Below are 26,609 nucleotides of genomic sequence, written 5' to 3'. Positions count from 1 at the left end.
GATTTTTTATTATCAATTCAATATTATAAACCAATTTTAGTTTTAGGCATAATTGAATAGGATTAGTATATATTAATCATAAATTATATGTACGTTTTACAATAAAAGGTACATCAAATATTATTTAAAAAATTGAAAAAAAATGTTTAAACAAATTAATTGTTAGTTACACCATCAAATTTAATAAATAATGCATATTCTTAATGTACGCCAAAAGTACATACAAATTAAAAAAGAAACGTAGAAATCCATAAACGAAAACCAGAGATACAGTTAACAGCTCCTTTCCCCTTCTCATCACTCTTCCAAATTTCAAGACCGGCCGATTTTAAGGGCCAAATTTTGAAGCTTTGTGGACGATTTTCTTAAAAGGAAATCTTTTTTTATATTTGGTACATTAAAATTGTGAAGTATGTTTTTTCAAATGCGGCTAATTTTGTTTCTTAAATGCGATAAACAAAGCTGCTGTGAATTAAAAAATGGAAGGGGGGGGGGCAACTTCGTCCCTAATTGTCCTAGGACAATTTTTTCGTTGATTTCATGTAATCGAATAAACTATATTTTAGTAAAGTCGTCCCAGGAACGCAACTCATCAATATTTTCATTATCATTTTAAAGTCTTATACTTTAAAATGTATAATACATGTCTGAATTGCCGATATAAATGAGTCAGATTAATAAATTATTAGAAGAATTTTTTTGCTTAGCAACAACATTTTTGTTTAATCTAGTATTATTTTGTATTTTCGTTAATAAAATCATTTTTTTTTTGGTAAAATTGTGGCTTATTTCCCATTGGAAATAGTTGATTATAAAAATGCCACAAGAAAATAGCTTCAGAACAACAATTTTTTCTCTTTCTAAATTTGTAAAACAATTCAATTTTTCTAAATATGAAAAAATTGTTTATAAGCAAAAACTCGAAATGTTATTACAAAATAATTTTGCAATACTTATTTAAAAGTATCTTTTTTATTTTTTTTTTAATAAAATTAATAGTATAAATCTTCTTCTTTCATAAAGTGTCCGTAGTATTATTGTAACTTTATCATTTTCTGACTTATATTGTGGCAAAAAAATTAATTTGGGATAAACAAATTAAATAACTTTTAAACCATTTTACCGATTGCTTTGAAATTTAGGGTATAACTTAAGCACCGGAAATCTCAGCATTCCATGTAATAAGGTTTGACTTAAATTATGAACATTTATAAAAACTCAAAATTTATGACTTACTTTGCAATTTTCTAAGCAACAAATAAGGATGGATATATTTAGTCAACGCCATATTGAAGTATTTTATATTATGATTTATGAGTTTCTTACTCTCCAATTTGTTTAAAATGCTTAACTTTTTGGTAATAGGGCAAGATATTGGGCAAAAACGGATCTCGTTTAAAATCAAGATGGCGGCTAAAGCAACGGCGGAATTCAGTCGAGATTTTAAATTTACACTAATATTCACCCCTCTAAGATTAGAAAAATACAATTTGGGGCAGCTCGTAATGCAAGGTCAAATGCTATCCCGACTGGGCTATACATATTTTACGAATCTTACGATTCAGCTCTACGATCAAGCTTACTTAGGTAGGTATACATTTTCAAAATTATTCAAAATTTCAAAACTACTGTAAGAAGTAATTACCACTTGAAGACGTAGGCATAACGATGAAATAGAACATCACGTAGATTTTAAAGTTATAAAGTCTATATTATAGAATTGTAAATCACACATCTAAATAAAATGTAAGATTTAAAAAAATAAAACATATATAAAAAATTACTACCAAAACCACTGAAAAACTAGAATGAACACACAAATAAACATAGTATAAACAATGGGAAAAAAGAATAACAAAACAAAAAAAACAGGAACAAAAAAATAAAAAATAAAAAACACTGAAAAATTATACACGCATTTATTTATGAAACTACTATGGTCATAAGTAAACTACTTCAAGATTATTAGGCGATAAACGCGAGAGACCAACAGTCGAATATTCCTAAAATAGATTTAATTACATGCAGTGTTGCCCGATTTGCGGAATACCTATGCTATGTAAATATATAAACAATTATTCAGCGGAAGACCTACCATCGGAAATACGAACATTTCGTATACTGCAGTCAATATACGTAGAGCGGTGGCGCCGCCGCGGCTCTCGGTCATGTCTCTAACTAAATTATACAAAATGTTAAAAAAACCATAATAAGTCGTCCCTCTAAAAAGTTGTAGAAAGGTGAAATATGATAAATTAAATCGATTTACATAGATTTCTTTCGCTCCTCCATATACTGTGGAGCTATGTCGGTCGGACGACCTAACATATGAAAAATGTCAATGAATGGAAGAGTGAAACATGGTGGGATATATATATATGTTACCGGCCAAACTCGATTTCAGGACAAACTAGTTTATCCTGCTATAAATACACACACTTCAGGACAAACTAGTCTAGTTTATCCTGATATAAAGACACATACTTCAGGCCAAACTAGTTTATCCTGAAGTGTATTTTTTATATCAGGATAAATTAGTTTAGCCTAGTCTAAACCAATTTAATCTAGTCGAAAGTACATAATTGATTAGATTGGTTGCTGATTTAAACGTAAGTTTAGAAGAAACTATTAAGAGTTGTATGACTTTTAAGTATTTAGGGTAAATGATAAACCGAGATGGCACTTGTATGAAAGATATAGAAATGAAAATAGTACGGGGAAAACAAGCCACGAGAGCACTCCATGTAGTGATATGGAAGAAACTCTAACTAAAGAAAACAAAAAAGGATTTTTCAGGTCATAGTGCTGAATATTACCCTACAAGAGCAGAAGAATGGCCAGTGACAACAATAATACGAAATAGAATACGAACAGTTGAATTGGAGTCTATGAGAAGGTGTCTACAAATTACCAGGTAGGATAGAATAAGAACAGAGGAAATATGAAACAGAATAAAAGTAGAATGCTCAATTACAAAAAAGTTGTGGTAGTAAAAGTAGAGCCCTGAAATGGTACGGGCATGTACAAAGAATGCCGGAGCACAGATGGCCGAAAATATTACTGGACTGGGACCCGTGGGGAGGAAGACGGAGAGGAAGACCTGCTGTGAGATCGAAAACTCACATAGAAAATGCTATGATAGATAGAGACCTCAGAGATGGCGACTGGGAGAAAAGAAGACGAAAACGGTAAACTCATAATGGGAAAACGCTAAGAAGAAGAAAGTAATTCAGCGAACTAGTACGGCTTAATATAAATAATAAATTGAATAAAATACTTTGTTCTTGGAAAAATAATCATTTTTATTAAAATTATAATTATTCGTAACAAACAAACAATAATATTGAGTTATATTCGCGGTCGGACGGACAGACAGCCTAGGTAAAATTTCTCACACCTTTAGTACCATCCTTGGATTATAAGCTTTCATTCGACACCTCATTTGTCATTCTACCTGGTATAATGACGGACGAGTTGAGTTCACGGACAGACAGACAGGCGGATGGACGGACGGACGTGGATAATTCAACATTTTCACATTTTTTCAAAATTGATGAAAACAATATTAATTCTTACTCGATTTTATTCGTAAGTGTATATATTATATATTTTTTTAATTTTTGGAGAAAACCTCAGCCTTTTATTTATTATTTTTTATATTATTTAATTATATAAGAATATGTATATTGATTTATAGCATGTATCAATATCTTCATTCCATGTATCATAATATGATACAATATATCGATGTATAATTTTTTTTTGCCATCCCTGTTCGGGCGTGATTTGGGAGTTCCCCGCATGTAAAAGTCCTTACATGTTCGCTAAATTACTTTCGACTCGGCTAAATTGGTTTAGACTAGGCCATACTAGTTTATCCTGAAGTGTGAGTCTTTATTAAATCCTAGTTTGGTCTAGGCCAAACTAGTTTGGCCTGAAGTGTATGTATTTATATCAGGATATAACTAGTTTGTCCTGAAATCGGGTTTGGCCGGTAACATATACATATCATATAAGATGATATACAATGTATGCTGCATCAATTTAATATAACCGCTAGAAAATTTAACATGTTAATTTCCCCAAAAAAGAACAAACATGCATGGTTATAACAGCAAAGCTAGTAAGATGTAGATTAAGAGCTGGAGGGTCAGTTAATAGAACAATAATTGATAGAGTTTAAATATCTTGGCATCACACTATCTAGCTAGGGAAAACTCGAAACAGAAATGGAAGATCAAGTGAATAGAGCAAACAGAGTCGCAGGTTGCCTGAACAAAGGAAAAATACAAATATCGGAAAAGAAATGAAAGGCAGAATTTACAAAAGAGTCATCAAACCAATAATGACATACGCGGAAGAACCACGACCTGACACAAGCAGATTCTAACTGTGGTTTCTTCTATAGATAATAATATAAAACTTTTACTTACGCCTTGAAGGAATTCAGACAAGCAATAGAGTAAGGGTGCCTTTACAACCAGGATCGCCAATTTGGCTATATTTTTACCAAAATTTGTTTCCAGTTCGTCAGCCGTTGAACTGATAATTAACTGTTCCAGAAAGTATTTGATATAGTTTTTTAATTCTTCTGTTTCGTTCTCATTACATTCTGTTAGAGCTCGTGTAAGTAACACTTGACAAGCCACATGAGCAATAGTCTTACTGTATCTCCAAACCTTTGAGATTTTTACTCGTTTTTTCGTAAATCTGTTCACTAGCCTCAGACCGCTTTCAAAACTCAATTCTTTTATCTAAAAATATTAAGTAATGAAAAATAAAACAAATATAACCATTGTAAGGTGTGTTATTAAATTTGGCAGTATAGTCCAGAGTCCAGAGAAATAAGGATTTTCTCGGGACACTCAAAGATCCAGGTAGCTGACTACTTTTTTAGTTATTGTAGACCTATAGGAAGAAAACCTACCTGTTTCCTGCCTAGAGTTCGCGTTCGTTTTTTTAATTATTAACAAATTAGTGTAAAACAAGCGCTTTTTTCGATTTTTTGCACCCCATTAAAATGCTAAACAGTTGATTTTTGAAAAAAAAAATGAAAAAAAAATTAGATTTTTTAGAACATTGAAAAAAGCTTCAAAATACCGATTTTTAAATGTTAAATGTAAATTTGTTACTTTGCAAATTGCAAAATAAATGAAAATCGATATTTGTTAATAACTTTTATTAAATTTAATTTAGAATTTTAGGGTTTCACCCTAAGTTTGTTCAGGTTTGTTTGATCAGTTAATTAATTTAAAAGTTATTCAGAGACCTTTATTTTGCAATAACATAAGACAGAAAATAATGAATATAGGGCTGTATGCCAAATAAAAGTAGAAGAGTGGTAGTATCAAAATGTATTAAAAAAGATAAAAAAATTAACTAATATAGTCACAAATCCTAAGGCCAAGTTTTTGAAATTTTATAGTTTATAAACATTTAGAATAACTTTAAAAATATTGTATGTAGAAAAAATATTTTTATACATTCGATAAGCTAGTATTTTAATACGAATTTTCAAATAAAAAAATTTAGCCTGAGTTCACTTGGGACAAAGTTAACCATGTGATTTTTTTTAATTCGCAGGTAATTTGTTTAAAATATTAAGGAATCTCATTGATGCCATTTTAAAGAATGTTACTAAGGGGAACCTACAAATCCAGTATAGTGGATAAAAATCGAGTTAAAATAAAAATACCGAAAAAGAAATTTCTAACTAATACAACTTTCTGTATCTTCGGATCAATGGAGTTTTATCTTTCTTTTTTTAATTTGTATGGAATTTCTACGTACATTACAAATATGCAATTTGTTTTTATTAATAAACAGTCTTATTTGTTTAAACAATTGAAAAAATAATTTTTTTCCAAAAATCTATTTTTTAAATCATAGTATCATTAATGATCATAGAAAAAGTTAGGGGACATTTTAATAAATAAATTATTTTTATTAGATAATTATTTATTGAAGATTATTTATTTACTAAAGTATACCTTAACTTTTTCAATGATTAGTAATGACAGTATGAATTAAAACATGGATTTTTGGGAAAAAATATTTTTTCAAAAATTCTTTAAACAAATTAGACTGTTTATTAATTAATAAATGTCTAGACGAATTGCATATTATTTGTAATGTACCGGGTGTCCCAATAAGAATGGCTCTCGGCCATCTCAGGAACCGTTTATACTACAGCTTTGGGAAAAAATTTTATAACAAAAGTTGCCACGAGAAAATCCTAGAAATTAATTTCGTAATTGTAAGTCCACCGCTAGAGGGCGTAATTGAATATCAAAAATTAAAAAATCGAAATTTTACAAAATTTGCCTAATGAATGGGCACTGGAAATCCAATCATCGTATTCTTCATACAATTCTGTGCATATTTTATTTCACAAGTTTAAGTCTACCTGTGCAAATAAGAGGTGGGGGGGAGTGGGAACCTTGTTATGAAAAAATCGCTGTAAGTCCAGTTCTGCTTAATCAATTTTTATAAACTTGGTCTTGTTGAAAACAGCTCTTTTTCGTCAATGTAGTAGTTATAATTTGGAAACAGCCTATTACGTAATATGCCGGCTAGAAGGCGCTATTTATTGTTTTTTAGAAATCTAGATTTCTTTGGAAAATATTAAATACAAGTATGTAATGTTTTTCCCTGTATTAAAAAATTAGACTAAATTAGCAACAGAATACCGAAAACCGCATGTCGATACCTTTTTTCTATCTCGAGATATCTTAAGATACGTGTAAATTTTAAAAATAACTGTTGCTGTCATATAAGTGGAAATATATAGAAGCACGTAGTGTGCTATGAAAAAAAAACAAAGGAACATTGTCCAAATGTCACCGTATATAATGAATCAAAACAACAATAAGACAAATAACACTATAAAATATAACAAAAAAAGAGTGTGTGTACTTTGTACGCGAGTAAGAAGTTATACTTCTACTATTATGATTTTAACGAAATAAATAATATTTTAAACAGTTTAATTTTATTTTTGTTTAAATAGTACACTAATTTTAATACTTAAATACCAAAAAAATAGCGTTAATATGTAAATTTTTATGAATTGTTGCCTCCGCGCATTTGCTTTTCTCTCGATGAATCGTAGAAAATATAAAAACGTCAGATTTTCTACACAAATCTTTAATTTTTATTTCATTATATTTTAATATCAATTATCCTATTCCCAACTAAGATAAATACATAACTGTTATTGTCACCGGTAAACTAAGTTAAGGAAGTCAAAGTGGAAACAAGTAGGTAGTGTGCTATGGAAAAAATAGAACTATTAGAAGTATTAACTTCAAAAAGTCATCATGTGTCAAATCAGTAAAACATAAAAATTTGTTCATTGATGGTTTGTTGCGGTTTGTTTCTATTAAAATTTATATAAAATTTATACAGAGTGAAATTCAAGATGATTCGTACAAACTAAGAAGCATTTGACATGATAGCCACATTCTTTGAATGCATAAGAAATGTAACTGTTGCGGCTAGAATATATGTAATTAAATATCCCCAAAGACGTCACCCCAGTAGTAGAATTTTTCATATTTTGTTTTGATTTATTATACCGGGTGGTGAATTGGAACACGGGCCATAGGAAACTCAATGTAAAATTGTAAACTGTTGAATTCCTGCTTCCCTAATTATTTTACATCAAAAGACATTAGAAACTATTTGTAGAGGATTGAAATCTGTATTGAAAACGACTGTTAATATTGTTCTACAAACAATAATTATTCAAAATTTTGTAAAAATATAATACAATTTTCAGAGAAATACGCCAAAGTTACGCCACACACACTGCAATAATGTGTATAAGATTGCATTCGGTGACAATGAATTTATTATATTAACAATTTGAACTGTCAATTTCTTTATTTATTTTATCATTTATTCTTTAAAACACAATAAAGTTGATCAGATACCCTCAGTTAAGGAGAAAGTATTAATAATAAAGATATTTTCTTTAGTCAATAGTGTGCTCACTGTCAGTTAAATAGTAACGTGTGGCCTAACATGCCCACACATACCTACTGCGGTAATTACATTATATTTTTCAAAATTTTGGAATGTGTTTAAATCGTACAACAATTGTAACTTCTGTTTTTAATACAGATTTCAATCCTCTACAAATAACTTCTCATGACTTTTGATGTAACATAATTAGGGAAGCAGGAATTCAACAGTTTAAAATTCTACATTGAGTTTCCTATGGCCCGTTTTCCGATTCACCACCCGGTATACGGTGACATCTGGAAAATGTTTCTTTGTTTTTTTCCAAAGCACACTACTTGCTTCTATATATTTCCACTTATATGACAGCAACAGTTATGTTTAAAATTTACACGTTTCTTAAGATATCTCGAGATAGAAAAAAGGTATAGACATGAGGTTTTCGGTATTCTGTTGCTAATTTGGTCTAATTTTGTAATACAGGAAAAAAAACATACATACTTGTATTTAATATTTTCCAAAGAAAACTAGATTTCTAAAAAGAAAATGAATAGCGCCTCCTAACCGGCATATTACGTAATAGGCTGTTTCCAAATTATAACTATTACATTGACGAAAAAGAGCTGTTTTCAACAAGACCAAGCTTGCAAAAATCGATTAAGCAGAACCGGACTTACAGCGATTTTTTCATAACAATATTCCCACTCACCCCCACCTCTTATTTGCACAGGTAGACTTATACTTGTGAAATAAAATATGCGCAGAATTTTATGAAGAATACGATAATCGGATTTCCAGTGTCCTTTCATTAGGCAAATTTTGTAAAATTTCGATTTTTTAATTTTTGATATTTAATTACGCCCTCTAGCGGTGGACTTACAATTATGAAAATAATTTCCAGGCTTTTCTCGAGGCAAATTTTGTCATAAATTTTTTTTCCCAAAGCTGTACTATAAACGGTTCCTGAGATATGGCCGAGCGCCATTGTTATTGGGACACCCGGTACACAAAAATTATATGAAAATTAAAAAAGAAAAATCAAAATCCATTGACTAGATACCGAGATATAGAAAATGATAGTAGTTTTAAGTTTCATTTTTAGTTTTTGAACTCGTGCATTTGTCGGCTTCCAACTCCCCCTTCACTTACCACGTCTATTCACCATTTGAACTATATTTTTAAAAATTCGTGTAAACTACCTGCTTGTCGAATATACAGAGTGAGGCAGATAACTGGCCTATTAGAAATATCTCGAGAACTAAAGGCAACAGAATCATGAAAATTGGAATACAGGGGTTTTGAAGGATGATCTATTAAATGAAAATATTTTCATCTCTTTGCAACTTCCGGTTATACCGGAAGTTGCTTATAACTTCGTTTTTTAATGGGACACCCTGTATATTTTTACATTTTTGGATTCTCTTCGATGTCTTCTTTCTTAAAATATGAGGATTTGTAATGTTATACATGGTATTTTAAAAGATAATTACGTTTTTTTATTAATTTCGTAGCAATATTCACACCCTGTAGAATTGTAGTTTTGACAACTAAAACTCTACTTACGTTCAAATGATTTTTAATATAGTCTACTATTGTTAAGAATCATTAGCATAGCTAAATTTTTAATTTTAGTATACAGGGTTGGTCGAAACTCGGAATGAGTATTTTCTGAGTTTTTTTAAATGGAACACCCTGTATTTTAGTATTGTAATGAAATGATATTTTATGGTATTTTTTTATTTCATAAGCATTCCCTATACCTAACTGCTTTAATTTGTGCTTAATTGTTAATCGCACCAACAATCTTAACTACGTAGGTATTTTGATAGCTAAACCATTAATGGTAATTTTAAGGATCAGTCTGGATTAATATGTATTTATTTCTGAAAAATTATTTGTGATTGAATATTTTCATGGCCAGCCTAATAAAATTTTACGTATTTTTTGTTGCAATTAAATTTAAGCTTGAATCACCAATAACTCACAAATTAAAGCAGTTAGGTATAGGGAATACTTATAAAATAAAAAAGTACTATGAAATATCATTTCATTACAATACTAAAATACAGGGTGTTTTATTTAAGAAAACTCAGAAAATATTCATTCCGAGTTTCGACCAACCCTGTATACTAAAATTTAAAAATTAGCTATACTAATGATTCTTAACAATAATAGAATATATTAAAAATCACTTGAACGTAAGCAGAGTTTTTAATGTCAAACTATTACAATTCTACAGGGTGTGAATATTGCTACGAAATTAATAAAAAAACGTAAATATCTTTTAAAATACCCTATATAATATTACAAAATCTCATATTTTAAGAAAACAGATACTGAGGAGAATCCAAAAATGTAAAAATATACAGGGTGTCACATTTAAAAAAACCAAGTTATAAGCTACTTCCGGTATAACCGGAAGTTGCAAAGAGATGAAAATATTTTCATTTATTAGATCATCCCTCAAAACCCCTTTATTCCAATTTTCATGATTCTGTTGCTTTTAGTTCTCGAGATATTTCTAATAGGCCAGTTATCTGCCTCACCCTATATACAGTAGAACCCCAATTATCCGTGCTCCTCGGGACCAAAGGGTGGCACGGATAATTGAAAAGCACGGATAATCCGAACATGTATTTCTTATGTATAATTTAATAGTATAATACATATACCTCGTCCAATTTACTTACCGTTGCACGTCATCCACGCCATAGCCTGTGACACGATACCAACACGAAATATTTAGGCGGTGGGTGTGTTCTTTTTTAGAATCAAAATTATTCTAAAGGGGAATACACCTACCGCCTAGATATTTCGTGTTGGTATCGTGTCACAGGCTATGGCGCGGATGACGTGCAACGGTAAGTAAATTGGACGAGGTATATGTACGTATACACATACATATGTACCTACCATAAAAAATAACAGAAAAAAATAAATCTTTCATTATGAGTCTCGTCTTTCGTCATATAGAGTTTCCGTCAAGTGATTTACCATGACGCTATTTTGATAAAACCTCAAAAACGCAACTTTAGTAATAGAAAATCATAGCACGGATAATCCGCACCCGGATAATCGGGGTTCTACTGTAAAACGATTTTTTCTACGGACAATATTTTTAAAGTTATTCTAAATGTTTATAAACTAAAAAATTTCAAAAATTTGGCATTAAAATTTTTGACTATACTAGATAATTTTTTTATCTCTTTAATACATTTTGATAGTATCGCATCTTTACTTTCGTTTAACATACGCAGAATTGCCTTGTCTTCATTATTTTCTGTCTTATGTTATTGCAAAATAAAGGTCTCTGGGATAAGCAAATAAAATAACTTTTAAATTAGTTAATTTTTATTTATCAGCGGGCAATCACCCAATTAAAATACAGTATAAACATTAATCACAGGAAATTTATAACCTAACCTAAAGTAAATTTAAAAATTTTGATCATACAGACTAGGAACATTAAATAAATAACAAACATTAACAAAAAATGTACAAAATACAAGGACATCAAGTTATCACACACAATTTTTAAGCTGAGCTTTAAATTCATTTGGAAAACTATAACAATCTAAACCTTCCGAATATTGGTTAGCAAATCTAGGTGTTCTGGACATGAAGGAGTTGTGTCCGTAGTTAGTGCGATGGGGTCTAATGTAAAAAGGTTGATTTAGTTTCGTTTGTCTACTGGGAACATGGAGGCTAATTTTCTCCAATAGTTGAGGACCAAAATTATTGGATGTAGTATATTATAAAACATTGTGAGATCTTTATGCATGCGTCGGATTTGGAGAGAGGTTATGTTGAGAGGCTTTTCTATATTAAAAAAATACAAAAATAGACGGTTCAGTTTTGATTTAAATCTGTCTCCTGCCATCCCCCGATAGCGCTATTTCTAGGTCTACCTTTTGTCAAGGAGGCTATGCAAGAAGACAAATTTAAATCAAAACTTCCGTAGTTCTCGGTATACAATAAAACTATTTATACCGGAGTAAGGTTAGAAAGCCCTCTAACGGGGAATATGTGAAATAAATGGCGACTCGATTCTAGTTTTCTGTTGACCTAGATATCAAAATATCAAAAGGCACCGCTGGGAAAATATTCCAAAAATGCGGTTCAGAGAAACTATATGAAACGAGTCTTTGTACTCTCATACAGAGTATGGCATTAGTAAAAATACAAAAATAGACGGTTTAGTTTTGATTTAAATCTGTCTCCTGCCATCCCCCGATAGCGCTATTTCTAGGTCTACCTTTTGTCAAGGAGGCTATGCAAGAAGACAAATTTAAATCAAAACTTCCGTAGTTCTCGGTATACAATAAAACTATTTATACCGGAGTAAGGTTAGAAAGCCCTCTAACGGGGAAAATGTGAAATAAATGGCGACTCGATTCTAGTTTTCTGTTGACCTAGATATCAAAATATCAAAAGGCACCGCTAGGAAAATATTCCAAAAATGCGGTTCAGAGAAACTATATGAAACGAGTCTTTGTACTCTCATACAGAGTATGGCATTAGTAAAAATACAAAAATAGACGGTTTAGTTTTGATTTAAATCTGTCTCCTGCCATCCCCCGATAGCGCTATTTCTAGGTCTACCTTTTGTCAAGGAGGCTATGCAAGAAGACAAATTTAAATCAAAACTTCCGTAGTTCTCGGTATACAATAAAACTATTTATACCGGAGTAAGGTTAGAAAGCCCTCTAACGGGGAATATGTGAAATAAATGGCGAGCCTCCTTGACAAAAGGTAGACCTAGAAATAGCGCTATCGGGGGATGGCAGGAGACAGATTTAAATCAAAACTAAACCGTCTATTTTTGTATTTTTACTAATGCCATACTCTGTATGAGAGTACAAAGACTCGTTTCATATAGTTTCTCTGAACCGCATTTTTGGAATATTTTCCCAGCGGTGCCTTTTGATATTTTGATATCTAGGTCAAGAGAAAACTAGAATCGAGTCGCCATTTATTTCACATATTCCCCGTTAGAGGACTTTCTAACCTTACTCCGGTATAAATAGTTTTATTGTATACCGAGAACTACGGAAGTTTTGATTTAAATTTGTCTTCTTGCATAGCCTCCTTGACAAAAGGTAGACCTAGAAATAGCGCTATCGGGGGATGGCAGGAGACAAATTTAAATCAAAACTTCCGTAGTTCTCGGTATACAATAAAACTATTTATACCGGAGTAAGGTTAGAAAGCCCTCTAACGGGGAATATGTGAAATAAATGGCGACTCGATTCTAGTTTTCTGTTGACCTAGATATCAAAATATCAAAAGGCACCGCTGGGAAAATATTCCAAAAATGCGGTTCAGAGAAACTATATGAAACGAGTCTTTGTACTCTCATACAGAGTATGGCATTAGTAAAAATACAAAAATAGACGGTTTAGTTTTGATTTAAATCTGTCTCCTGCGATCCCCCGATAGCGCTATTTCTAGGTCTACCTTTTGTCAAGGAGGCTATGCAAGAAGACAAATTTAAATCAAAACTTCCGTAGTTCTCGGTATACAATAAAACTATTTATACCGGAGTAAGGTTAGAAAGCCCTCTAACGGGGAATATGTGAAATAAATGGCGACTCGATTCTAGTTTTCTGTTGACCTAGATATCAAAATATCAAAAGGCACCGCTGGGAAAATATTCCAAAAATGCGGTTCAGAGAAACTATATGAAACGAGTCTTTGTACTCTCATACAGAGTATGGCATTAGTAAAAATACAAAAATAGACGGTTTAGTTTTGATTTAAATCTGTCTCCTGCCATCCCCCGATAGCGCTATTTCTAGGTCTACCTTTTGTCAAGGAGGCTCGCCATTTATTTCACATATTCCCCGTTAGAGGGCTTTCTAACCTTACTCCGGTATAAATAGTTTTATTGTATACCGAGAACTACGGAAGTTTTGATTTAAATTTGTCTTCTTGCATAGCCTCCTTGACAAAAGGTAGACCTAGAAATAGCGCTATCGGGGGATGGCAGGAGACAGATTTAAATCAAAACTAAACCGTCTATTTTTGTATTTTTACTAATGCCATACTCTGTATGAGAGTACAAAGACTCGTTTCATATAGTTTCTCTGAACCGCATTTTTGGAATATTTTCCCAGCGGTGTCTTTTGATATTTTGATATCTAGGTCAACAGAAAACTAGAATCGAGTCGCCATTTATTTCACATTTTCCCCGTTAGAGGGCTTTCTAACCTTACTCCGGTATAAATAGTTTTATTGTATACCGAGAACTACGGAAGTTTTGATTTAAATTTGTCTTCTTGCATAGCCTCCTTGACAAAAGGTAGACCTAGAAATAGCGCTATCGGGGGATGGCAGGGGTATACCGAGAACTACGGAAGTTTTGATTTAAATTTGTCTTCTTGCATAGCCTCCTTGACAAAAGGTAGACCTAGAAATAGCGCTATCGGGGGATGGCAGGAGACAGATTTAAATCAAAACTAAACCGTCTATTTTTGTATTTTTACTAATGCCATACTCTGTATGAGAGTACAAAGACTCGTTTCATATAGTTTCTCTGAACCGCATTTTTGGAATATTTTCCCAGCGGTGCCTTTTGATATTTTGATATCTAGGTCAACAGAAAACTAGAATCGAGTCGCCATTTATTTCACATATTCCCCGTTAGAGGGCTTTCTAACCTTACTCCGGTATAAATAGTTTTATTGTATACCGAGAACTACGGAAGTTTTGATTTAAATTTGTCTTCTTGCATAGCCTCCTTGACAAAAGGTAGACCTAGAAATAGCGCTATCGGGGGATGGCAGGAGACAGATTTAAATCAAAACTAAACCGTCTATTTTTGTATTTTTACTAATGCCATACTCTGTATGAGAGTACAAAGACTCGTTTCATATAGTTTCTCTGAACCGCATTTTTGGAATATTTTCCCCCCGGTGCCTTTTGATATTTTGATATCTAGGTCAACAGAAAACTAGAATCGAGTCGCCATTTATTTCACATATTCCCCGTTAGAGGGCTTTCTAACCTTACTCCGGTATAAATAGTTTTATTGTATACCGAGAACTACGGAAGTTTTGATTTAAATTTGTCTTCTTGCATAGCCTCCTTGACAAAAGGTAGACCTAGAAATAGCGCTATCGGGGGATGGCAGGAGACAGATTTAAATCAAAACTAAACCGTCTATTTTTGTATTTTTACTAATGCCATACTCTGTATGAGAGTACAAAGACTCGTTTCATATAGTTTCTCTGAACCGCATTTTTGGAATATTTTCCCAGCGGTGCCTTTTGATATTTTGATATCTAGGTCAACAGAAAACTAGAATCGAGTCGCCATTTATTTCACATATTCCCCGTTAGAGGGCTTTCTAACCTTACTCCGGTATAAATAGTTTTATTGTATACCGAGAACTACGGAAGTTTTGATTTAAATTTGTCTTCTTGCATAGCCTCCTTGACAAAAGGTAGACCTAGAAATAGCGCTATCGGGGGATGGCAGGAGACAGATTTAAATCAAAACTAAACCGTCTATTTTGGGTCTAGGACGTTTCATCGCCGCCGTTTCGATGCCGCCAGTTCGATGCCGATGTCGGCCGATTCATCGCCAGTCAATTAGTGGCTATCTGATATATTTCCGAATTTTCGACAGTTACAATTATTAGTTATTTTTGGTATTAATTAGGAATTCTAGGAAATGCGAGATATGACGGCGATGAAATGGACTGGCGATGAACCGGCGGCATCGAAACGGCCGGCGATGAACCGGCGGCATCGAAACGTCCCATTCCGTCTATTTTTGTATTTTTACTAATGCCATACTCTGTATGAGAGTACAAAGACTCGTTTCATATAGTTTCTCTGAACCGCATTTTTGGAATATTTTCCCAGCGGTGCCTTTTGATATTTTGATATCTAGGTCAACAGAAAACTAGAATCGAGTCGCCATTTATTTCACATATTCCCCGTTAGAGGGCTTTCTAACCTTACTCCGGTATAAATAGTTTTATTGTATACCGAGAACTACGGAAGTTTTGATTTAAATTTGTCTTCTTGCATAGCCTCCTTGACAAAAGGTACACCTAGAAATAGCGCTATCGGGGGATGGCAGGAGACAGATTTAAATCAAAACTAAACCGTCTATTTTTGTATTTTTACTAATGCCATACTCTGTATGAGAGTACAAAGACTCGTTTCATATAGTTTCTCTGAACCGCATTTTTGGAATATTTTCCCAGCGGTGCCTTTTGATATTTTGATATCTAGGTCAACAGAAAACTAGAATCGAGTCGCCATTTATTTCACATTTTCTATATTAGAATAGTTAATTTCATCAAGCCTTTGGTTTTGTTTAAATGCAACAAATCTTAAGAACTTGTGCTGAACTCTCTCAATAGCTAGAATATGGGTGTTATAGTGTGGAGACCAAACACATGAACAGTAATCTAGGTGAGGTCTTACAAATGAACAGTACAATACTTTTATGGATGGGATATTTAGAAAGTCTTTTGCACAACGTTTGATAAACGGATCGGTCTCAAAAAATAATGGATCGGTCTCAAATTTTGAGGGTTTGTTAAGTACCCCAATACCCAACTTTGGGTGAAACCCTAAAGGTCTAAGTAAGTTTTAGTAAAAGTTATTAACAAATAACGATTTTCACTTATTTTGCAGTTTGTGAAGCAACAAATTAACTTTTTAACTTTTAAAAGTCGGCATTTTGAAGGTTTTTCAATGTTCTACAAAATTACATTTTGTAATTTTATGTCAACTATTTAGCTTTTGAATGGGGTGCAAAAAATCGAAGAAATCACGTTTTTTGCACTAAATTGTTAATAATTAAAAAACGGACGTGCACTCTAGGCAGAAAACAGGTAGGTTTTATTACTATAGGTCTACAATAACTAAAAAGTAGTCAGCTACCTGGATATTTGAGTGTCCTGAATATGGTCTATTTCTTGCTTATTTCCCTGGAGTACTAATGATGATAGATGACAAATTACTGTTTATTGTACTTACCATTGTTACAACCCTATTGTTCTCGTTTTCTTGATGCAATAAGGCCAACTGAAGATCAAACAAAAACCATATCTGATTTTCCGTAGCATTAAGAGTAAAATTTTCAGATCTTTCTTTTTTATGACATTCCATAAAGTATGTTACTAACCTAAGTGCAAAATCGTTGCAATTACTTTCGCACAATTTACTTATGCGCACAGATATTAAATATGCACTCTCTTTGCAGAAAAACGCAATTTCTAAAAAAATATATTAGCAATTAAAAACTAAAATTTCATACATCGATGGCTAAAAGGACAAATATTGTATGTACAAAATTGATGTTTTCTGTAAAATCAATTAAAAGTTTGCGTTATCCGTGACAAACCGTACATACTTTAAAAGTAACTACATTACAGTTAAGTTCGCGCTACACCTTTCTTTTATATCTTATTCAGTTCTATTTCTGTTAGGGTTAAATGTTAATCACATTTAACAAGCTAAAAGCAACCCCCTGTATGGACATACAATAAGTAAAACATGGACATGGACATACAATAAGTAAAACATGGACATGGACATACAATATATTATTTCCGGGTCTACCCCAAAATCCCGACAGCCAAAATCCCGACAGCCACAATCCCGACGGCCAAAATCCCAACACGCCAGAATACCGGCAGGCCAAAATCCCGACAGGCCAGAATCCCGACAGGTTTGATAAGTTTCTTTTTAACATATAATTACATTTAGTTCTTGTTTTTTGTTTATGGCCATCTGTTTTTTAATTTTTGTTACTAAAAATGTAGTGGTCGGAATTTTTACTTATGCGAGGATTGTTGCATGTCGGGATTCTGGCCTGTCGGGATTCTGGCGTGTCGGTGTTTTGGCCGTCGGGATTTTGGCTGTCGGGATTTTGGGCGGCACCGATTATTTCCATACTGCAGTTGTGAAAATTAATATCATAAAATCAGGTTTAAAATAGTATTAGTAGCACAAATGAATTTTTTATTAAGGGCGTAAGGGCAAAATTTCGGACCAACCTTTTTTTATTTTTGAAAAAATTAAACGTAGAATGAAAGATTACATTATTACCGAGGGCCGAAATTCATAATGTGGACAAATATTGTATCTTTGGACATACAATAAAAGAGTCGTTTGGTTTGAATTTTGTGAACGCAAAAGTATTGTATTATTGGATATACATATTTGTGCTCTACGTTTATGATGTTGTTAATGGACATGTCAATAATGTTACTTTAGTAACTAGCAAACCGTTCTAAGAGGACATACACTATTTGAGCACAATAAAGATTCCATTTTGACTGGCATTGACCAGGGACTATCTCATTTTAAACAAAAATGGACATACAATATTTGTCCTCTTAGCCATCGACATATAACATATCGTCGTCCTAATCTGTAAACTACGTAACTCCATTATTCTCTAAAAAATGAGTTATTACTGCCATCTGTTTCAAAATGTCCCTACTTATCGTTTAAAAAAGGACCCACCCACGTGCATATTTTACCAGATGAGTAAATAGCGACCTCTTCGTATACACTGCATCTCCCTTGCCGCCAAATTTAATATGAAAAATATGTAACTCCCTATTTTGTCATACCACATGACTGACCTATCACTGTTTAGAAAGTGATATTTTCAACAAAAAGTTGGTGGTAAGTAATATTAAATAAAATGGAAAATCTACGGTTTCGTTTTGATTTAAACATTGACATTAACAAACTACGACATTCATTTCATTTCTAATATTAAATACTTATTAAACAATATACCAATGTTGGTGATATGTGTAGCTATAAAATATTTCCATTTTACCATCAATCTTTAAAAATGGGAGATACGTAGTATTCGCATTGGTCATATTTAGAGATAGATTTTTGTGTCTCAATTGGATAAATGGAGTTACGCAGTTTACAGATTAGGCCGACAATATACAGAATGATAAAACTTTGTGACAAAGCCCTTTCCATTCATTATTTTTCTTATAGATACATATGATACCACACCGTCTTATCTTTATCATAAGAAAATGTATAATTTATGACGATGAATTGTGACATCATATTTATTATAGAAATATAAATACCACGAAAGGAAGTATCCATTGTTCTCAAATGTGGTCTAGAGGTAACAAAGTACTTAACTCCAAGAAGGTACCACAATAATTTTATTAAAATGTTAAATATGAAATATATTGAACGCGTTTAGGTCCAACACGAGCTATCATCAGCAAAATATAAGAAAAACCAAAGAACTGACCTACAATACATAATCAAATTAGACATGAAAAAACCGACAGGTTGGGACAACGCCCACTTTAGTCAAGAAACTTACCCACAGGAAGAAGGAAGAATCGATTAGGCTCAATTAACAAATTGTACATAACAAACATTTTAAAAATCACTTTTTGTAACGATTTACATTGTGTTTGGTGTGGAGGATTATCGAGTGTTTACATCACCGAGTCTGTTTAAGATTTGTCGCCAAAGCCCTTACAATAAAAGAAAATGCAGTGGAATGGGGATCCAAATCGACGAACCTGCCTGTACACCCTTCAGTTTGCAGACGATCAGATAATATGTGCAAACGATAAAGATTTGGAATATATGACTCGCAAATTGAAGAATACGAAAAATGGGGACTGCAGATGAATGTAGAAAAAACACAATATGAGGTGAGGACCCAACTGATATGATATTGGATAATAATCAGGAAATAACTAGCTGTGATAAATATAAGTATTTGGGAATTAATTTCAACAAGGAAGGTGTGTACGATGCAGATATTAAGAACAGAAGAAATAAAGCAAGAACGATAATTAAAACATTGAACGGAGTTTTGTGGAGTACCGAGATAGGGAAATAAAGAAAGATGAGAATATACAACACCATGATTAAGAGCACATTGGTATACAGATCCGAAACATGGGAGAATAAAGGAACACCAAAAAAGAAAAATAAAAGCTACTGAGATGGACGCCCTAAGAAGAGCAAGTAGAACATCGAGATTGGACCGGGTTAGAAGTAAGGAAATAAAACGAAGAATTAATTTACAGGAAACGGTCGTAGAATACATTGAGAAGAAACAATTAACGTGGCACGGACATGTTCACATAATGGGGGAGGAGAGACTGCCAAAGAAAGTTATGAAATAGATACCTACAAGAGGAAGGCCAAGAACGACGTGGATACAAGGAGTAAGACGATTAGAAGATGAAAGCTGCAATGATACAAGATATTGGTAACAAGGCATCGGACAACGTCGGAAGACGTTTTGAACCCGAATTTGCAGTCCCTGGCCATATTATTATGACCACCTATAAATTTTTACAAAAATCAACTATTCCACTAAGTACGTTTTGTTTAAAATATGATTTTTAAACTTAATTTTGTAAATTTTTTAAATGCAATGTTAATGTTATTCATTAACTATAATATATTTAATAATAAACAGCAATAAAATATTTGAAAATATTACATATTTATATTTTTTTAATATTTTGTTCAACTTCTGACCTTAATCAGATTTATAACGAGAAATTTCCGATGAAAAGGTAACTAACGAAATTGTTTTGATTAACCTTCGGATGACCAAGCGGGGGAAATTGTGACCCCAGCGTATGTTTTTCTTTAATAAATTCAAAAGTATTTTCAATTTTTAACTCATTATTTTTTTATTTAACTTTAATATCATTCTAGATATCCTCATATTTTGAAATAAAAAAAATTCCCTATGTTTTACGAATAAAAAAATATATTCTGAAGTTGATGTTCAGTAAAATAGCGTCTATTATGTGTAATTACAAGTAGTTTTACGCTAATGACGTCGACTTTGCACAGTAACAAGACACTTACTCAACATACACACTACACATGACACTAATACTCATGTTGTGACTGGCTGAATGACATAAAGTCCATGCAAAAAAAAATTAGAAAAAAAAACTTTATTTTTTTGTTAATTGTCATTTTTGACATTTTTGACCTGTGGTCATTTTTCCCCCCTTGGTCATCCTTGTAACAAAAAAAGGTTTGTCATCGGAAGGTTAAAGGACTAATATATCGTTGAAACCACAATGACAAATTGAAGCAAAAAAAATTTAATTGCATTCAAAGTATGCCAAGACGGGTACTAGCGGTAATCAAAGTTAGAGGGGGCTCAGCAAAATATTGAAAAAATATGTGATATTTTTAAATATTTTATTGGTGTTTATTATTAAATATAATACATTTTGTTGGTGTTTATTAATAAATGTTAATAGTTAATGCATAACATTAACATTGCATAACAAAATTAAATTTAGAAATCATATTTTAAACAAAACGTACCTAGTGGAATAGTTGATTTTTGTAAAAATTCATAGGTGGTCATAATAATATGGCCAGGGACTATATATATATATATATATATATATATATATATATATATATATATATATATATATATATATATATATATATATATATATATATATGGCTCACAAATGATAGGAAGCCCGCTACAACCTGCAGATGAATGGAAGCCCGCGGTTTACGGGGTAAGTCGATTGTAGCACTGTCTTATTCCTACAGTCTTACGAAGCCCACTCGTATAAACTCGTTCACAGTGTATATGGATTACGCATTATACGAAGCCCGACGATGTTGCCATGTTTTAATTTACGTTTGAATAATACGACTGTTCTACGAGATCCTTATATGTGTATATAAGTCGTCATATTGCCTGTTATAAGAAGCCCAATTCTATTCAGCAATCTATACGAAGCATTTTAGAAGAGTCAAGATAGAACGAAAAGATGCATTGTTTCGGAGCAATTCAAACAAGATTATCTTTTTCTAAAACTTTTTTTGTTAGTTTATATACATGTTAAAGTAAAAAGTTCTACTCACAGATTTTGCCGCTAATTGTTTATTATTTGTTTAAAGAATAACAATAATTGTTTTGTACAGTGTGTCCAATTAACACGTTGACGGACACTGCGTCAAATGTATAAGCAAGTGTTGTGACACTATATGTATTTTGCAAAGTAGAATAGGGAAAAATTCAGCGTATATAGACGTAGTGTCACATTACATCAATGGAAATTAGACGACTATAGACGTTCTGTTCGTCAACGTGAAAAGTTTTGCATGGCCTAAATTAAAAATAGAACCATCAGTTCATTTTTTTAAGCCATATACGAGATATTATGTCAAAAAATATGAATTTTACTCAAGAGTAAAGTAGCTTTATTATTCAAAATATTGAAAATTGTTATAATGAAAAGTTGTTTGGAATTAAGAACTATATTCTAATATGCCATTTCATCTTTCTAATTAAAAAAAAGTTGAATTTTTTTTAATTATGGATATACAACATTATTTTCAGTTATTTCAATTATGATAACTCTTTTATTATTAATCATACGAAAAAAAGATATCCTTTGTAAAAAGTTCTGCATGGCCAAAGATCTTAAATACAACCATCTTATATCAATTTTGATTAATTTTATACGAGGTATGTCAAAAAAGATTAATTTCGATCAAGAATAAAGTACCTTTATAGTTCAGAATATTTCAATGAGAAGGATGGAATATTGGAAGATGGTTTTTAGTGTTGTTCTGAAGCTATTTTCTTGTGGCATTTTTATAATTATTTTGATTGGGAAATAAGCCACAATTAAATTGAAAAAATAATTTTATTAACGTTTCGACGCCCAAATCGGATGTCCTTTTCAAAATACAAAATATTACCTAGTAAATATTAGTAATATTTTATATTTTGACAACGACATCCGATTTGGGCGTCGAAACGCGAATAAAATTATTTTTTCAATTTAATTGTGGCTTATTTCCCAACCAAAGATAGATTCCCAACCTAGCGACCCGGCATTGGTCGCTAGGTAGATTGTTACGCGAGTGGTCGCGCGTGAGATTTTCTCTCACATATCCAAATTTTACCTTTTTTACAAAATAAAGTTTTTAAAACAGCTTTTAAACTTTTTTTATTAATTAATAATAAGAAAAAAAGAATATAACATAATATAGATAATAATATAATAAAATAAAAAGAAATAATCGGAATTAAACCAATATTAATCAATCTCCGTATCTTGATAATTTACGGCACAGCACACAAATATAAGTTTTTAAAACAGCTTTTAAACTTTTTTTATTAATTAATAATAAGAAAAAAAGAATATAACATAATATAGATAATAATATAATAAAATAAAAAGAAATAATCGGAATTAAACCAATATTAATCAATCTCCGTATCTTGATTATTTACAGCACAGCATAACAAAAATGCTCTGCAAAAATTGATTGATGACAATTACAATTTTTTTTTACATTATTTCAGGTTTTAAGTGCCAAAATAAAATTAATTTTTATGTACAGTTCGTAACGCGGGTGGTCGCTTGATGAGAGAATGTCTCACTTGAAGCGCGCTGACTCAACAATTGGGTGATATTAGGTCAACTGAGTCACTATCTAAGCGGACGATTCTATTAGATTGTCGAGGGAGGATAGTTAGGAGACTAGAAGGAACTACAGATCGTATAATTTCCCAGAAAAAAAATTCTGTGCAATTTTCTGAAACCGTGAGAGAAAATCTCATATAGCCACCACTGGCTGGTTAATTATGGTTTTTAGTTCTAAACAACTTTACATAAGCACAATTTTCAATATTGTGAAAAATAAGGGTATATTATTTAAGTACTCTTGAAGCAAATTCATATTTTTTTTATATACCTCGTATAAAATTGACAAAATTTGATATAAGACGGTTGTATTTTAGGTTTTAGACCCTGTAGAACATTTTATAAAGAATAACTGTTTGTCGTAAAATGAATAATAAAAGAGTTTTCCACCTACCTCTACCGAAAGTATACTTTTCCGGACCTGATTGTAGGGAGCAAAGTTGGACTTTTCCTCCCTAGGGAGGAAAAGTAAAAGTGACATCATGGTATTTCATTCATAAAAATATAACTTATTGACGCCCTATTGACGTACAATATCTATTTTCTATTACGTAAGTTTGTATACATTTTAACGTTTATTTATAAAACACTCTGTATTTCACAGAATGGTAAAAAACTGTAAATTGTTATTTTGATTTAACAATGTTTACATTTTTATTTTGACTTATATTTGACAATTGACAGTTATATTGTACGTACTTATTAGTTTTAGTTCGAATAAATTCTGTTGGTTAGTTACATAAATAAATTAAGTAAAAATGAAAAAATGACTTGTTATTTGAGGAAGGTGGAAAAACCATATGTATAACATGGGAGTAAAGTGCCTTTTCCTCCCTTGAATGATTACTGCCCTCCGCTACGCGTCGGGCAGTAAACTTCATTCTCGGGAGGAAAAGTAGCACTTTCCTCCCTTGTTATACAAATAGCTATATGTATCATAATTGAAATAAACAACTAAAAATAATATTGATTAGAAAAATTTTCAAATTTTTTTTTGTATTAGAAGGATGAAATTGCATATCAGAATATAGTTCTTAATTCCAAACAATCATGTTAAATTATATAATTTAAAATAATTTTAAAAATATCGTTGAATTTTGTTTCTATTTTGTTTTTGATTATGCTGAATCCGAATGTGGCATTACAATTTGAAAATGCTTATAAAGAAGCTCTTCTACACTATGTCTGCGTAGCAAGGAACCGTATTTAAAACATTTTTATTACAAATTTTACGAAAAAAAGTTTATTCTTCATAAATTGCTCTGCATAGTCTAAAATCTAAAACCCAATCATCAGATATCAAGTTTTATCAATTTTATAGGAGGTATGTCAAAAATTCGAATTTTGTTAAAGAGTAAAGTACCTTTATATTCCAGAATATCAACATATGGGTATTATAAAAAGTTGTTGGGAATTAAAAACTATGTTTTATTATAATTACATCATTCTAATTGAAAAAAAAAATTCAATGTTTTCTCAAATTACGGATATCAAACTTTTTCAATTTTATACGAGGTATGTAAAAAATATGACTTTTGCTTAACAGTTCAGTATGGTTTGTTCAACAGTAAATGGTAGAGTTCAATTAGTGCGGTCGTAAATATTATTAAATTTATCTGACCTGGCCCATTGTTAAGACCCACCCGGAGCGATAAGCAACCGAGGTAGACAGAGTTGGTCTTTTGACAATTAACACTTACTAGACGGTAAGAATTTAAGGGACTGGTTTAGATGAAGTTCTATAGAACTCTTTAGAGCAGCGGTGGATATAGTAAAGATAGTGATGATGATATCCAACCTCCGATTAGGAGACGGCACTTGAAGAAGAAGAAGAAGAAGACGGTATGGGTAATCCCATAATAAAGCAAAGAAATTTTACCAGAAAACATATTTAAATTTTACCTGAAACCGGACCTTTTATACTATTATCGGTTATTCCAGGATGTTTATAGTGGTAACTAATTGAACTCGACCATTTACTGTTAAACATACCATACCTTTATAGTTCACAATATCTCATTTAGAAGAATGTAATTGAACAGTGAAACATATTTTGTAATTCCAAACAACTTTTTTTAATAGCAATTTTCGATATTGTGAAATCTAAAGGTACTTTACTCTTGAGTGAAATTCATATTTTTTTTACATACCTCGTATGTCAAAATGTAAAATCGTATGTAAAACCTCGTATGTAAAATTACTAAAATTTTATATTTGATGGTTGCATCTGAGATCATATACGATGCAGAGTATTTTATAAAGAATAACTTTTTTCGTAAAACTGGTAATAAAAAAGTTATTAATAGGTTCGAAGTTACGCAGACATAATGTTTAAGAGCTAAAAATATTTTTTTGTTGAAAATGTATTATTGTGTGTGTGGAAAGATAATGGCAAGGAATCAAGTCCATTTGCCACAGAAAGTTGTAAAAGGAATTTTCTTATAGTATAACTACAGAGATGTGGGTTATGCCGTTTAAAATTTGTATTTTATTTTCTTTAATAAAATTTACTAAAAGTTCAAGGTGTTTTTATTGGCAGCTAACAAAATGTGTGTGAGATTTAATGGAAGAAAATATTTCATTTCAATAAGTGTACGAATTAAATCATTGGATTTTTTAAAATGTTTTTTGCAACCGAAAAATATATGATTTAGATCTCCGTAAGAGTTCTGATCACAACTACAGGCCGAGGACTGTATAATGCCCAGCTTAGCAAGGTGCGATGGAAATCGCCCATGATTTGTTTTAAGTCGAAAAACACTTGCCGAAAAGAATTTTGAAGTAGGGTAGTTGAAAATATATAGAGGTGGGGATGGTAGGGTAGGATGTATTTTAAAGTAGGTATTTTGTGAGTTTTCTACAGTATTTTCCCACTGTCGTTCCCATTTTAATCTTATTTTATTTTTTATCAAATGAAAGACGTCTGGTAATGTATAAATATTACAAATGTATTATTGTTCAAGCTTATTATTAAATTTTAGAGAAAACATTTTTGATCACTTTTTATAAACAATTTTTTAGTTGGTAATTTTCGGTTTTTGTATTACATTTTTGTTATCTTTCTTAATTTTTGTCAAAAAGGAATAGTTTATTTCATTTCTAAAATAAAATTATTGAGTACATTTTAAAAAATACATCAAATGCTTTAAAAAATCACCTATAAAATTGTAAAAAAATTTTCAAA

General features: G+C 31.6%; 1 protein-coding gene across 1 annotated transcript in view; it reads right to left on the bottom strand.

Annotated features, from left to right (window-relative positions):
- Positions 1-26,609, bottom strand: part of LOC114334981 (uncharacterized) — a 144,072-nt gene that overhangs the window by 106,517 nt on the left and 10,946 nt on the right. The window contains exons 4-5 of the mRNA XM_028285116.2: positions 16,959-17,197; positions 4,434-4,754 (exon numbers count right to left, since the gene is read on the bottom strand). Coding sequence (XP_028140917.2) covers positions 4,434-4,754; positions 16,959-17,197 — 560 coding nt within the window. The remainder of the gene's footprint in view (positions 1-4,433; positions 4,755-16,958; positions 17,198-26,609) is intronic.

Source organism: Diabrotica virgifera, chromosome 10, assembly GCF_917563875.1.
Source record: "Diabrotica virgifera virgifera chromosome 10, PGI_DIABVI_V3a".
NCBI lineage: Eukaryota > Metazoa > Arthropoda > Insecta > Coleoptera > Chrysomelidae > Diabrotica > Diabrotica virgifera.
This window is presented reverse-complemented; position numbering and strand designations above follow the sequence as displayed.